We start from the raw sequence: 14040 nt of genomic DNA on the forward strand, positions 1-14040 counted from the left end.
AAAACTCTTGGTTTGATATAATACGCTGACAAAATCATGTGAATTCATAATTAAGGAATTCAATTATTCAATAATAGCTTATTCATACTGACGATAAAAACTTTTTATTTTAAAAGTGTATTAAATTGTTTTTGTAAAATGCTGTGTAAAACAACAACTAATTGAATTATGTTTTTCTCAGAATCTTTTCTCCGAAAAGATTCTGAGAAAAAAATAGTGCATTTTATTAAATAGCCCACGATTTATTACTAAATCGTTACAAACCTCAGCAAACGTCTTGAAAAGATGGTTTGTTAAACTTCTTACAGCTTTTAAATCAAAGCTTTTTTTAATGAGAATCAGAAAACTTCTATAAAGGCATGAAAAAAGTTAGTTCTTTAGATGTTTGTGCGAGTAGTAAAATAGAATTATATGTTGGCAATATCACTGAAATAGAAGAATACGATGTACTTGTCATTTCTGCTTTTCCAGGTTTTTTATATTAATAATTTCATTAAAATTATTAAATGTTTTAATAAATTTTCTATTCAAAAAGAAATGTAGGTAACAATTTCTGAATTGGGTCCATATAAAATTTTTAAGTTAAATATCCATATACAATTTTCAAGTTAAATATCCATATACAATTTTTACTCAAAATTCGTACATAATTATTTGTATAGTTATTATAGCAAAATATAGTTATTATAGCAAAATATAGTTATTATAGCAAAACATAGTTATTATAGCAAAAGATACAATAAAAGTGTTATTAAATTATTTAACAAAATGCTAACGATTAATATATTGATAAATCTTATGTGAAAAGTGATATTTTATTTTAGTTAAACTGTTTATTCATATCTGGATTTTTTCGTTCAATGAACAAACTTTTCTTAATCGTAAGCTCAAGCTTATTGGAGACAGAATCCAATATCAAGAAACATTAATTATTATAATTATTAAAACAATATTTGTTGGCATTGAGATGTTTGTATATGTGTTGGTTTTTGTTTCTCTTGCAGTGTTTAATCATTTGTGTTGTAAGGTGGCAAGAAGTTTCGTTTATATAACAGGAACTGAATCCTGCAAAAGCAAATTTATAAACAACAGATGATATGAACTCTACAGGAAGAGGATCTTTTAGTGAAAACATGTTACAAATTTTTAAGGATGTAAAAATTAAAGTTTATAGAAATACAATGTTTTTTAAGAGTTTAAACTCTATTATTAAAAAACACCTTTGATCAGATATATTACCAACATAAGGAATTATAAAGTAGTTTTTCATAATTTCTTGGTTTTTGGATTTCTATTGTTTAATAGAAATAGCTTTTTTGGTAAGATAAGAATTTTATTTAAAAGCCAAGTTGGATCCATTTTGCATTTGGGAGTGTTAAAAATATTTTTAATGTCAGCATGAAAACTAATAATATTAATAGTTTTACAGGTTAAATCAAATAACCATTTAATTCAATTTACCTTGTGTGAAAAAGAGATGAAACTACAAAAGGAAACACGAAGACCTGAATATGTCTTCTTATGAAAAACGGAGTTACATAACTACTTTCTTTGTTTATATTAATGTCCAATAAAGAGATATTAGGTTCCTTTTCCTTTCCATAGTAAAAGATATTGAATTATTTTATTAACAAGGTCAGCAAATGTCGTGAACCATTTTCTGATAAGAATGTGGCAAAGATGTCATCAACATAATGTTTGTAAAATATATAATATATATATATATATATATATATATATATATATATATATATATATATATATAAATATATATATATATATATATATATATATATATATATATATATATATATATATATATATATTTATATATATATGTGTGTATAGGCTTGTGACGTCATAAATTACTGAGTTTTGTTTATGTATGTTAGCTTGTTTTGTATATGTATGTTAGTATTGTTCCCCAAGTTTTTGTTTTCACATTATCCCCGTCATCTCTATTTAAAACAGTTTGTCCAATACTTATCTTGTGTCGAATTCTCAGGCTCTTTTGTGTTCCGCACTTTCTTTTGTGTTCCGCAAATTCTTGAAATGGTTTTCTTTTTGGTCTCACTAATGTATATACTTCCGCATGAGCATTTAAGCTTGTAAACACCCGGATTCGAGTTCGGTGGTAGTTTTGTTTTGTTGTTACATAGTATGTTATTTAAATTGGGAGGTGAAGTAAAAATAACTCTTATGTTTTATTTTAAACTCTCTTCGGAATTTAGTGCCAGTAGTAGGTATCCAAGATAGTTTAACAAACTGCTAATTTAATTGTTTAGATGTAGTATTTTTCGAAACGCGGTCTGAATTGTTTTTCGTTATTTTAATAAGATTACTTTTGTTATAGCCATTTTCTAAAAATGTATCTATGAGGAAATCAATTTCTTGTGAGAGGTTTTTTTAAGAGCAGATTTGTTTTGCTCTACAAAGAAACCCTTTAAAGACGCCAGAATTGTGCTTGGGTTGATGTTAGAGTTTTGTTTTATTTGAACATTGGTTATTGCATCCTAACGGTGTATTTGAAATTCATAAAATCCGTTCATTGTATTTTTAATAGATATATCAAAAAGGTTAAGTTGTTTTCTTCTGTTTTCAAGTTCAACAGTATTTTTTATGTAGGGGTTTTGCTCATTTAAAGTTTTGAGGAACAGTTCGTGTTTTTCATTTGAATCGAAGCGAGCATGCGTATATTCTACATATCTTTTGTAAGTTATTGGTTGGAATGAATTATAAAAGGCTATATTAAGGGCTCTTTTTTCTATATTGTGCAAAAATGCTACAGTCATGACTACCATCAATGATAAACCAATTGGACCTGAATTAGGTATAACTCGGATTTTATCTTCATATAAAAAGTAAGACTTTCTTAGTTCAATTAACTTGTGTATATCTAAAAGAGTTAATTTATCCTCTAAATCATCGTTCAATATGCTAATAATAACCGGTATAGCTTCATCTATCGGTAAATATGGAATAAATTTACTACATCAAAAGAAACTTGAATTTCATTAGGGACTATCTTCCATTCTTTAGCATCGTTGACAAAACTGCTTGAGTTAATTAGTCGAGTTGTATTTTTATTTAATGCTGGTTGAATGATTTTAACCAGATACTCTGATGTTCCATAAGGTGGTGTGTTAATAGTGGAAACAACAGGACGCATTAGGAAGTTTTTTTTCTGGTTTGTGAGCTTTAATCATTCCATAGATTCTAGGTGGAACGCAATCTGATGGATACATTTTAAAGTAAGTGCCATTGTCTAATTTACCCTTTTTTCTTAATTTACATAACAGTTCTGAAATTTAGTGGTGAATGTGGGTGTTGGGTTGTAATCAATAACTTTACTATATTTTATTTGTTCTTCTAATTTATCTTTTGCTTGATTTTAGTTTAATAAAGCAAAACCTGCTCCTTTATCAAATGGACATATCTTTCGATGTGAATGCTTTTTTAGGTTTTGTAAAGAAAAGCGTTGCTGTTTTGTTAAATTATCTTTTAACTTTAGTTTTAAAGATCTAGTTAGGATTTTCGAACAGTTTTGTCGACGAACAAAACTGTTTTTGTTTATTTTGTTGTTCAAGTTCTAAGGCGCAAGTTTCATTATTAGTGATGATGTCCATATAAGAAATATTCTTTTGTGGGAAAAACTTTGGACCAAGATTAAGTAGTTCAGTAGTTACTTTATCCAGATTAATATTTGTTAAATTTAGTATAGCTGGTTTTAAAATTCGATTAGGAAGCTTTTTTTAAAACTGATTTTATAATTGATATTATTTTGCATTTTATAGTATTTTTCTTTCATTTCAGTTTTTTTTTTTTTAAATAATGAAAATTCTTAGACTTATTTGTTATATTATTAATTAACTCATAATCATTAGATCTAACGTGTGATTGGAGATATAAATTTAACTCATAAATTAATTTCTTACTTGAATATAATCTTTCTTTTGCTTCCTTTCGAGCATAAATTAATAACTTTTTTCTGTATTCTTTCATTATATTTTGAATTTGAAATTATATTATTTGATATACATTTTTGAAGAAAACAAGATGATTTTTTGCAATTGCATTTCGTATCTTCAAATTTTGTATTTTTTCGTTTCATTATAAATCTCTTTGCCGTAATGAGCAGTATTAAAATTTTTAAAAGTCATGTCTTGTTGTACAATATGTTTATAAATAAATTGATTTTAATAAAAAAGACAGCGTATAACTATTTTTAAATATTTTTAAATAGTTAAACGCTGCCTTTTTTAATAAAATCAATTTATATATATATATATATATATATATATATATATATATATATATATATATATATATATATATATATATATATATAAATATATATATATATATATATATATATATATATATATATATATATATATATATATATATATAAATATATACTTAAACATTTTGACGACTTAAAGGTTTGCAAGTTATATGAATCAGGAAAACACGATGAAGAGCACTTTTTAGAGCCCTTAATTGAGTGACAAGTAACACAAAAATGAATTTTTTGAGATTGCAAAAGAGACACTAGCTCTTGAGAGCAGTGTCAATTATAGCATTTGTAGAAAAGAGAAGGAGAAGCAACATTATCACGATGTGATTATGCTAAGAGGTTGACTGCAAGAGCTGGTCCAACAACGTTTACAATGCGTTTTGGCACCTTGTCTAAAAAAGAAAATGCATTATTTGAACATCCCCAGATATGGCAACAGAATTCCATATGAGGACGGATTTGAGCAATATAGAGATAAAGAATAGAATCTAAAGTAAAAAAGTGTTAAGCAGGAAAAAGAAGTGCAACCTTAGCAGATGCTAATTTTGCAATGGATTTGACATATCGTTTTCAAGAAAAATTGGAAGTAAAAGTTCATCCTAGAAGATAAAGGGTAGATGACTCATGGAGTTATCTAAATTATTGCAAAAACGATCGGCTGAAACAATTTGAGTTTTATCTGAACTAATATCCGGAATATCATTAATATAAATTAAAGAGTGTATATGGCCAAGGATAGATCCTTGAGGAACCCCTGAAGTTACAGGAAATAAAGAAGAGTACTGTCCATCAAGGACAACTTTTATATTACGGGAAGGAAGTACATATTGGTTTGGAAGGATTCAATAATCTTCAAGATGTTTCTTGACACACTCTAAGAAGAAAGCTTACAGAGAAAACCAGAATGCAAAACCTTATTAAAAGCTTTAGAAATTTCAAGAGGAATAGCCTTAACTTCTTCACCTCTATCTAATGCACGATAACGGTAAAAACCAAACGGTTTTTACCGTTAACAAATTCTGTGGAACGAGAAAATCGAAGTTCATATTGATGATCTGATTATAATATTGATATGTTAATTCATATTGAGGATCTGAAAATGAGAGATTAATGGTTTTTTAAATAAAAACTCAAAAATCTTGCTTATAATAGGAAGTAGACTAATGGGATGGTTGTTAGACGAGTCAGATCACTCAACATATGTTTTGAAAATAGGGATAACAGATGCCTCTGTCCAGCAATCTGGTAAACAAGACTCTGATAAGCGCTTGTTAAACAGGTTTGAAAGTATAGACGACAGCTCTGGAGAACTCTTATGCAAGATTTTAACAGGTAGGTTGCCCGGACCACATGATGTAGAAAAGTCTAAGCAGGAAATCACATTAGATACAAAAGTTGGAGTGATACGAATATCAAGCCATGGATCAATCTGTTTGACTGCAAAATTAGGTAGAACGCAACTAGTGGAATCGAGAGACAATATTTATGAAATGTTCTTAGCAAGCAGTTCAGTTTTGTCTTAAGGTAAGGCGACAAAATGTAAACCATACAAGAGAGGTGGGTTAACAAATATGTCCCTTATTATTGATACTGTTAGAGGTTCTGCAGAAATTTAGACAAAACCTTTTTACAACGGTTTCTGGCAATAGTAAACAGACATCCGTTTTCCGAAGATATGTTTTGCTGATAGATATGAAAGTAATGGTTTTGATTGGAAAATGCAGCAGCGGAATGTGAGGAATACCATGGAGAGAGTCAAGTTTGATTTGGGATTGTTGAGAGAGAATAAAGGATTGCCAGCCTGGCTCCAAGAAGTTATCCAAAGGCCATCGTGAAAAAAATCACGGATTCCCAGGTAGTTGTAAGAGGTATGATGATTTTTAGATTGTGATGATGAGTTATATACTAGTTTTACAGAGATCAAGCCGTATTCAGAAGCACCTAAGGGTAAATGTATATAAAATGAGCACTGAATAAGATCAGAAACAAGAAATATGTCGAGAAAAGCCGGTAAATGATTTAGATTGTCTGAAAATCGATACTGAAATTTGACTATTTGATTTAGAGATTGAGGTAAAAGTTGTGGGCCTTAACACCTGCAGAGTCACTGACACAAGAGCCAAGCCATTCAGTGTGATGAGCATTAAAGTTGACAGCTACAACAATAAAGACACAGTTTGGTCAATTTGATTAGAAATAAGATCAAAAAGACTGCAGTCTTGAGACAAAGGAGAGCAACATAGAACAAAAAAAAAGGCGAAAGAGTGAAGTTGTGCTAAAAAAAAGCACATAAAAGTATTGTTGGTTTGTTCAAACCTAGTTTCCCAACAAATGGGTGAATTTTTAGGAATGTCAATGCCCAGGCCAAGCATGTGGCTATTGGAGTCTTTACGAAATAAAGGTAGAAAGCCGTAAACACTAAGTTCACTATATGAGACAGCTGAACGCAAGTCAGTCTCACAAAGAGCAAGTAGGTCTGGTAAACTTTTCAAGAGATAAGACTCAACAGATAAAAAATTACTTTGAAGACCAGGAATATTAGTGACTTTAAGGGGAAAACAGATTCTATCTGTCAACCAGCCTTACACCCCTTCTTTATCTATTAGGCTCGCACAAATGTATTTTTAATAAATTGTTTCTGGTTTAGGATGTTCAATGCTGGCTCGATGCATGAGTTTTGCATGTCTCTGTTATGACTAAGCAACTCATACTATTATTTTCTAATGAGGGTACAGCTCTTAAACTCAGTTTTGTGGTTGTTAGGCTGGCTGGTAGTCAGGTTTCCCGAACTCTGTGGAACCTCTCAGAAAGGCTAATTCCATCAACAGTTGAAAAATATTAAAGTATCAACAGCACCGTATTGTTCATGGATGGTGTCCCTGCTTTTACTTTTGCTGCGCATAGCCAAGGCCATATTTGGAGCGCTTTGTTACGGCCCAGGGTTTAATAATAGTAATGAGGCAATGGCTTAGGCTATTAAGCAGTGTAATGAGTACTATTATCTATGCTTTGAGTCAAGTTATTTAAGAAATTTAAAAATTAATAAAGTAACAAAAACTATAAAATACAATAAATCATCGTTATCACCATGTTCTCTAAGCCTATTATTCACTTATATTCGTGGTCTTCGAAGTAACTTTTCAACTGTTAAGTCTTATCTCTTGCAATGTTCACTAGACCTACTTGCTCCTTGCAAGACTACTTTGAGTTCAGCTGTCTCATCTTGTGAATTTGGTGTTGATAGTTATCTTTCTTTAATTTTTTAAGACTTCAATAGACACAGGATTGGCCTGGTCATTTACATTCGTAAGAATTCATCTATATGAAAGGAAACTAGGTTTGAATCCACAGGCTATTCCTTTATATGCTTTTCTATTCTTTTGCTCATTACACTGAATCACTTCGCTATAGTGTCAGTAACTTTGCAGGCATTAAAGCCCACAAATATTGTCTTTCTCAATCTCTAGCTCAAACAGTCAACTTTCAGGCTTGTTTTCCAAACAAACCGAATCATTTACCTTCTCTACTCGACTTAAGTCTGGTTTCTGATCCTAGTCAGTGTTCAGTTTCTCCCCATTTACCTAAGGGTGCTTCTGATCACAGTTTGATTGCTCTAAAACTATTATTTCGTTCTTATTCATCATTAGAATCTGAATATCATCATCATCTCCTACAAGTACCTTAAAGCAGACAGGGACTCTATCCGTGATTTTCTTTGTGATGGCCCTTATGTAGAAATCTTTTGCCTTCCTGTTGACAAATATGCTTCTTACATAACTTTGTGTTATGAACGAATTGGTGTTTCTTGTTGAATCAATAAAATGTGTTTGCCAGCTCCTTGCCGCGCCATTGATCCCACACCATGACATTTCCACCTCAATGTTTTACTATCCCTCGCAACTCAGTTTATATGCCACGTCTATTTTTCACATAACATCTTGCTTTCAATCATATGAAATCAGGTGAAATTTGGATTCATTACTCCAAGTTTCTTTCTTCCAGTACTTAATATTCTTGTCGACATGCAAATAATATTTGTTGTGTCCGATTTTTTTGAGTCAAATAGAGTTTTTTACCACTTAATCATAAAATCCATGCTCTCGGATTCTCTTTCGGATAGTTTGAGCTGATATCGTAATTTTTTGGGCTTTTTTAATCTTGTCTACAAACTTTTGCACAACTTCAAATCTGCTTTGCTTGACTTTTAAGATAATATTTCTATCAATGGCAACAGATGCTTTTTTTTTGCGGCCTCTTCCTTCAATGCCAGTTGCAGTCCCATTCAAATTATACTTTTTTATAATGTTGCCGAATGTTCAAAAAGGAATTCCAGTCTGCTTATTAACTTCTCTGTAGATCTTACCATTATTTACCAAATCCACAATTAAGTTTCTTTGAGAAATCGTCCAATGCTGTTTTACATTGTGCATATTGCTAAAATCAATTTTATTCAATTAATCAAAACTCATGGGTAACATATGTATTTTATGTGTACATATATAAATATAATTTTAGACTAAAACTTAACAATGAATTACTTTTTTTTGACATAAATTAAAAACAATACTAAATAATATATATATATAAATATATATATAAATATATATATATATATATATATATATATATATATATACATATATATATATATACATATATATATATATATATATATATATATATATATATATATATATATATATATATATATATATATATATATATATATATACATATATATCATTCCAATAGTAGCAATTACTTTCATATCTATCACCAAAACAATTGTCCAGATAACAGACGTCTGTGTACTATGGCTAGAAACCATTGTAAGTAGGTTTGGTAAACGCGAAAGTCCTTTTTTCTCAGGTCACAAAATCTCGTATTTTATCTCAAAAGTTGTACTCCGGAACTGTAGCATATTATTTCAAAACTATTTAAGAAGTAATTTTAAGAGTCTTGTTTTACGGCCTGCTGGAAAATGGCATTTTTAATCTCTGTTTTTCAAAAATTCGGAGTGTAATTTGACTTTAATTACTGTGTCCCATTTGTCTTCTTACTATCATAAGCAAGTTAATTATCAAACACTTAATTTCATACCCTATATTTAAAAACCTACTTTTTGATTATCATTACGGATTTTGATCTTCTTGTTCTACTGCTGTTTTGTGAACAGTTATAATCAATAGGTTTATTGCTGATAAGATAGATGTGGACAGTTAAGTTATTATTGCTCTCTGCATTTCTAATGCTTTTAATAAAATTTAACATGCTGGTCTTCTCCATAAGTTCTCTTCTTACGATGTATCAGGTACATCTTAAAAATTGATTCTTTCCTTTTTAATCCCTTCTTTCTTTCCTCTATCATACACTTCTTTATTTTCTGTAACTTCAGGTGTTCCTCAAGGTTCTATGTTTAGCCCTATAATTTTTTAAATTTACTTTAACAATCTTTCAGAAATTCTCACATCTAGAGTGGCGTTGTTTGCTGATGATACTACCATTTATTCAGGTCTCAATAAGTAGCCAACACTTTCTGATTGCTCAACGGGGGCATTTCAGCTTAAAATAGATCTCACTTCTGCTCCAGCATGAGGCTCTTAGTGGCTGCAGAATTTTAACTCAGATTAAACACATTTTTTTAAGCTAATCAATATTGTTATCTAGGTGAATCAAAATTGCTAAAATGTTATCTAGCTCTTCCTATGTTTATGAACGGTAATCTACTCAATAAGTCATTTACCCTTCGTCTATTAGGATTAACTCTTACTTCCAATTTTTCTTGGAAAAAATATATAAAATCAATTGTAAAATTAGCATCTGCTAAAGATGCATTTCTTTATCGTGCACGCACATTTTTACTCTGAGTTCTATTCTTTATCTCTATAAATCTCTAACCTGTCTTTATATAGAATACTATTGCCGTATCTGGAGCGGAACTTCGACTGATGCCTTTTCTCATTTAGACAAACTGCAAAAATGCATTGTAAATATAGTTAGATCTGCCCTAGCAGCCAAACTTCAACAATTATCATATCATCATGATGATTTGTATCTTTTTCTTTTCGTTAAATACTATAATGGGCTCTGCTGTAAAGAGCCTGCGTCTCTTGTGCCATCAACTAAAAGTCATTTTTATGTTACTAACAATTAATTAAATCTTATCCTATATCTGCAACTGTTTCTAAGTGCTCTACAAACTCTTTTTGTCAAGTTTCTTGTCCTTTAACATCAGTTTGTTGGAATTCGCTCCCTTCATCTTGTTTTTCTGATTTAATTTGCATTCTTTATTAACTTTATGTTTCTGTTCGTAAAAAGTTAAAAAAAAAGTTCTACAGATTGTTTACAATCTTTATTAAAAATGGTTTATTAAATACGTAAAAATAACAAACAAACTAAAACAGCTGAGTTTTGATAAAGCAAACCGAAGTTTATTATGTTATATATAAAAATATTTTAAAATATATAAATAATAATATAAGTAAAGTTAAAAATAAAGTTAAAAATAAATAAATATAGTTTGTCATGTTATGTATAAAAAAAATTTTGATATAGATAATATATAAATAAAAAAGAAATATGTTTTTAAAATAAAAAATTTAGATTTCCATTGAAATTTATTTTATAGTTTAATAATTGTTTAAAAGATTTAAAAGAACATTGTTTAAAATCAAATTAAAATGCAATGCTTATAAATACGCTAACAACACAATGAAATGTTTACTGATATAAAATTTATTCCTTTAATTCACCTAAAAATAATTCTATATTTATATAAAATGTAAGTATGTAACATTGATAAAGTTCACCATTTCAATTATAGTTATTTAAATGTAATGTAAAACTAACAAAAAGACTATTTTATTACATGTTTACTTGCTTTTATTAAATAATGTTGAACTTAATTATTATCTAAATTTATAACTTATGACATTTTTACTTTTGGCGCATTAGTTTGGGTGCCCTTTCCAGTCAAACAATGTGGGATTATGTCTAGGTATGGCATTATTTGGCAAAATTTTCATTTGATTAAAAACTGAAATATTATATTTGATGATAAGTTTTGATTTTTGTTACATGAAAGGCTCTTAATACATTATTTTAAAAATAAAAAAACCACTAAAATTAAGCAAATATACAAAAACTTATGAGGTTTTATCTCTCGCTACTGTGCACATTTAGAAGATTAGGGGGCAGCACTAAACAACTATTATTACCATCTAGTAAAATATATTTTTCCATTAAAATTTTGATTAACTTATTAATTTTTATTTTATTACAAACCACCAGCAAATATCAGAGATCTTTCTTAGAAATTTGATTGGGCGGGTTGGTAAGAACACACCCACTTTTAATAACACAGCATCTAAAAAGTTTTAATCTTAAAAATGTTTATAAAAATGAGTAAGACTTGTATGAAAATTATAAATTAACTTTAACTATACTACATCATACTTTAGAGTGATAATTACATACACTGACTTAGAATATTGAGCAACTTAATGGGCTAACCCCTCCCCTCCCCCTAACTTTTAGAAAACGAAGCTCTAGAATAAAATTGTTGTTAATGTCCAAGTTACAAAAATAGAACTGAAATGTGGTTCTACTACCACTGATTCCCAAACATAATCAGAGATACCTAAGAGGGAGCTGCACCATCACCTTTGCTGTCCGAAGAATTGATTTTTTTTTTACCTTATTATATAAAAAATATTTTAATAAAATAATTTTTTTTTTTAATCTTGAATGTTAGAAAGTAGTAAAAAAACATTTTTTAATATGCTGCAAGAGATATCAGCATTTTATGTCTCCATCCTCCTCTTCAACCACTGAATATATATATATATATATATATATATATATATATATATATATATATATATATATATATATATATATATATATATATATATATATATATATATATATATATATATATATGTATATATATATATATATATATATATATATATATATATATATATATATATATATATATATATATGTATATATATATATATATATATATATATATATATATATATATATATATGTATATATATATATATATATATATATATATATATATATATATATATTATATATATATATATACATATATATATATGCATTAGGTATTCACTGGCATCACAAAATATGTATTAAATAGGTATTCACTGGCATCACTAAATATACCCATTAAGTATCTAACTTTTTTGATCTCTTTTTTAAGTTTCTCTGTAATAGTAATAAAGAAACATCTCTTGTAATGTAATTCAAAACATCTTCAACTGCAATAAGACAAACTCAAAATCATGTTCATATAGTGGTTTAATAGAGTGTTAATTTATTTCTGATTATAAAATATTTAAAACATGCAAATTTCCAAAAAAACATACAAATCTGCCAAACTGTTCACCTGTGTGAACATGGCTTTTTTGCAGATTTGTAAATTGTTGACTTTTTGACATTTAGTGAAGGCTGCTGTGCATATGGCATCAAATCAACTAATTAAATTAGGAACTATTCAAAATATTTACTCAACAAATTGTTAGTCTTATTTTCTGGTTCATAAAATCATCTTTAAAATGTTAATTTAAAACAAAATTATAAATAAAGCCAAAATAAATAAAATAATATGAAATTATAAAAAAAATAAAGTTGTGTCTGTAAGTAGTAACTGACGCAAAACTAGAGTCCCTATTGACACTAAACAGCATTATTAGCGTTCTTCTGCTTTTATTATAAAGTAATTAAAATAATTTAAAATAGTATTGTTAGTTTAGTAATTAATAATAGTTTAATGTAAAAACTTTGTGTATCTTTGTATTCAATTAAGGCATATAATTTTTAGCACAAAATTTGTTTTCATTAAACTTGATTTCTGCATATCTATATATAAGGTCATGTAAATTGTAATTCGTACTTGTAAATTTTATCTGGTGGATGTTAAACGTCTGGTTTCTGGCCATCTGAAAAATGAACATGTTTAAGTATAGTTGGAAGCAGTGTTACACAAACCAGGGAGCATGTCTTCAAGGGTGAGATCCATGATAATAACAATCCAGAGAAATATCCTAAGAAATAGAACATTCTTACCAACTAATTTTTTTACAACCATTTTGAACTAATTTAGGTATCTACAATTGCATATTAAAAAATTTGCGCATCATTTTGTTTATATATATATATATATATATATATATATATATATATATATATATATATATATATATATATATATATATATATATATGGGCTTTATCATTTATTGGTATTTTAAGAAGTTTGTAAGCTTAAATGTAAAAAACATGATGTAAATATTGCAAATTTATTTGTAAGCAAAATTTGTATACACATATACATATATATATATATATATATATATATATATATATATATATATATATATATATATATATATATATATATGCATGTAAATATAGTATGTTTCCAAGAAAAACTTCTAAGCTATAAAAAAATCATAACAAGTTTTTAATATATATGTTTAATATATATGATTTTATAATAATAATTTTTTCATAATTTTAAGGGAATGTTTAATAATTTTATGGGAAGGCATCACAATTGTTGTGATGCCTTAAAAGTTCCCATGTTGGCATTCACAATTGTTGTGATTGCCAAAATGGCTTACATTTGTTCTTTTTAATGTTATATATGCTCTCATTAATATTGCTATATAACTTTCTTTTTAGGGCGTTTATGCAGTAGAATAAATGTAT

General features: G+C 28.0%; 1 protein-coding gene across 1 annotated transcript in view; it reads left to right on the forward strand.

Annotated features, from left to right (window-relative positions):
• Nucleotides 1–239: 239 nt before the first annotated feature.
• LOC136091431 (uncharacterized) overlaps nt 240–14040 on the forward strand; it is a 47503-nt gene continuing 33702 nt past the window's right edge. Inside the window, exon 1 of the mRNA XM_065819014.1 lies at nt 240–471. Within this exon, the coding sequence (XP_065675086.1) occupies nt 360–471 (112 nt within the window). The 5' untranslated portion in view covers nt 240–359. The remainder of the gene's footprint in view (nt 472–14040) is intronic.

This window comes from Hydra vulgaris, chromosome 15 (genome assembly GCF_038396675.1).
Source record: "Hydra vulgaris chromosome 15, alternate assembly HydraT2T_AEP".
Lineage (NCBI taxonomy): Eukaryota > Metazoa > Cnidaria > Hydrozoa > Anthoathecata > Hydridae > Hydra > Hydra vulgaris.